This window comes from Saccoglossus kowalevskii, chromosome 6, assembly GCF_978046115.1.
Source record: "Saccoglossus kowalevskii chromosome 6, keSacKowa6.1, whole genome shotgun sequence".
NCBI classification, from domain to species: Eukaryota; Metazoa; Hemichordata; class Enteropneusta; family Harrimaniidae; genus Saccoglossus; species Saccoglossus kowalevskii.
The window spans coordinates 36,148,403-36,151,363 of NC_140646.1; the positions used below are offsets into that span (position 1 = coordinate 36,148,403).

The 2,961-nt window shown below is 36.2% G+C and overlaps 1 protein-coding gene across 1 annotated transcript; it reads right to left on the reverse strand.

The window, feature by feature from the left end:
* Positions 1-1,526: 1,526 nt before the first annotated feature.
* On the reverse strand, positions 1,527-2,650 carry LOC102802027 (neuromedin-K receptor-like). Its single transcript, XM_006820679.2, has 2 exons — positions 2,285-2,650; positions 1,527-1,928 (listed from the first exon to the last, which is right to left on the reverse strand). The coding sequence occupies exons 1-2, from the start codon at positions 2,648-2,650 to the stop codon at positions 1,527-1,529; spliced, it is 768 nt and encodes a 255-aa protein (XP_006820742.2).
* Positions 2,651-2,961: the final 311 nt, after the last annotated feature.

Here is a 2,961-nt window from a genome sequence, read left to right on the forward strand (position 1 = left end):
TACTCTACTCTGTTGAATGAAAGGATGCCTGCGTCACCAGGTAAAATGTTTCTCCTCCATACATCTATCAAATTAAACTGATCTAAGACATCATTAAATATTTTAATGGAGTGCTTCCAAGGTCTTGCATCACTGCCCGATCGGTCTACTTGTTGTTCACTGTGAAATTTAGGTCCCCTCCCCATATAACTGCACAGTCTGGGATTATAGTTAAATGCACAAGTCTATCTCTCAAATTCCCTAAGAATTGTTTATGTTCCGATTCTCTATTTGGTACATAAGTATTCATTAAAATTAAAGGCGATCCATTTACCTTGCATTCAACAACAAGAAGTCTACCCTCATTATCTTGTACAATATTTAAAGCCTTCAAAGCTAAATTTCGATCAATAATCATTACTACTTTACTGTTATCAGAGCCATATGAATACCAGATTTTGCCCCTGAATTGGCCAAAATTGCCCATCCGCTGGCACGCTGTGTGTTTCCTGCAGGATAACCACATTCACTTTTTTGCTTTTCTCCAGTTAGATATCCTTTTTCTCTTTTTAAAATCTCTCCTCCCTCTCGTATTAAGTGCTAGAATTGATAACTGTAGTTCCATACATAATATTTTGACTTTTACAGAAATTTCTTAAGAAAAGTAGCACCCATTAATGCAATCTAGTTTGTGTGTTTAAATATGTTCATTAGATGTTTAGGCTTCGCCCATTACACAAGAAATGTGACACATATTGGAACTTTGCAGTTTGGAATGCACAATGGGAAAATAATATAGTCCACATAAATGAGTTAATCATATTCAAGGAACACTAGAAAATATACGAAAGAGAATACATTTGTACTATGTTTTTGGTCTGTGCCAATTGTCGGCGCATTTCTCTTCTGCACACTAGAACGGGTTGCTAACTACTTGGAAATTGAATAAACCAATCATATAAGCCATTACCTTGTTGGGAAATGAACAAATCAAACATCTATAGTGTGTTATGAACATTTATTTGAAACATGAACAACTTTGGTATAATGGTATATTATATATTTACGACTTGTTTTTAATTAAGTATAATGACTTTTTGTTTATACACACTGATGATCATAATCATGACATGCTCAAATTTGGTCGGCTCTGCATTTATTTCGGTCACTTTTCTGGTTTTAAACAAACAATGTTGGTTCTGGTGTGCCAATTGCACAAAGAAACTATATTCAAATGAGAGGCTTGTTTTCAGTTCAAAATGACTAATTTCAATAATCAAACCTCACGATAGGATAGATATAATTATTGGTCTTCATCAAATATATAAGAGCTAAGCAAAAATATAGATATTAAACTAGGTTATAGGAATTCAAGGGATGACATTTTGAAAACTGTGAAATATTTGTTTGAATCTCACGACTATTTAGTAGTCTTAGTTTATTTAACTGAAAAAAAGTATAATATATGACAAAAGTATAATTGTTTAACGAACTTTACACGAGTAAGAACTAACATAACCAAAGACGACAATGTAGCATTTCTGTTTTCACACTTTGCTGTGATGTCTGGGTGCACGTGTAGCGTTGTGTTCCCAACTACTGACATGGAGTGATGAACGCATGTTGATAGCGGGTGTAGCGATTATAGACAGTTCACCAATGCTACTGTGTGTTTTGCTGGAGACATGCTGTTTATGTGGTACACGTCCTCTCGCTTGACTGGTAGTAGGTACTTCTTCGCCATCGCTCTGTGTATTGTTTGTCTCTGTAGGTTGCACGGCACATTGTCGATTCGAACGAAAGAACAGCGACGCGTACCCGATCCTGAACGGTTTATTGCATATCCCATACAGGATGGGATTATACACAGCACTCAATCCTAGAACACACAACTCTACGTTGTGAATTATAGTCCAATTGTCTGTACTGTCATCACGTCCAGTGAGTTTCTGTAAATTACGATACGGAATAATTAGTGTTGTTCACATTTGTATTTAATGGAGTCGTTCTCTAGGAACAGCTTAATATTAATTGGTTGTGATTTGCTACAACCGTCTATCCTCACTCTCAATATTTATTCAGTATATATGCAGGTTCATGGGCATTCGGTTCCCTAAAATCTTGAAGTAATGGTCCGCTTCATTCGACATTTTCAAACTATATAGATTATATTCTTATATTTTGTTGTTGTTCTAAGATAACAAAAGTGGTAAATGATTGAGTAGGCTTAATCATGTTTCAAACACACTGATTGACAGAGAAACACAATCATTTACCACAACACCCAATAATGTCATACTCTCACCTCATATGACAATAGTGCAAAGAAATGGAACCACAGCAATGCAAACGCAGTCGTCGTAAGAACCAGCATTTTAACTATCTTTACTTTCACCTTGGAGATGGAGGATGACTTGCCAACTGTATGGGATACTTGACGTTCTCGTTTCCATATAAACAAGACCACTTTGCTATAATTTACGGTTATGAGAAATAGAGGCACAATGTAACACACACATGTGGTAAATACCACTCCAAGATATCTGATGCTGTCGGGAATGTTCTGACCGTGGGAGCCACATACAGTTATTGATAGGTTATACAATTTCTTGTCGTACACTGTGTATGCATACAATTCAGGTACCCCGCATATGATCGCGCTAAACCACATGACTGCGATGCTAGAGCCGACTTGCCGTCGCGTTAAAGATGGTTTTATATTCCGGACTATTGCTCTGTAACGATCCACAGATAACATCACTAAACTGTAGACAGACACAATAATACACATGATTGGCAAAAACATATCCAACTTGCAGGTAATCTCTCCTGAAAGAGAAAGAAAAGACATTGTTGTTCAAAACATTTATGTATAAACATAGACTCATGTTGCTATCCGGTTTGTCTATTATAGCTAGCTTTATAGATAACATGTGTATGTATGGGAGAAATCTATATGCCCTAAGAGTTTGAAAAAAGTGC

What these genes read in the sequence shown, in the direction of transcription:
- LOC102802027 (XM_006820679.2), bottom strand. Translation starts at nt 2,650, where the DNA reads ATGTGGTTTAGCGCGATCATATGCGGGGTACCTGAATTGTATGCATAC. An exon ending in TTGCACTATTGTCATATGAG is followed by an intron (nt 1,929 to 2,284) that starts GTGAGAGTATGA and finishes CGTAATTTACAG; the next exon opens with AAACTCACTGGACGTGATGA.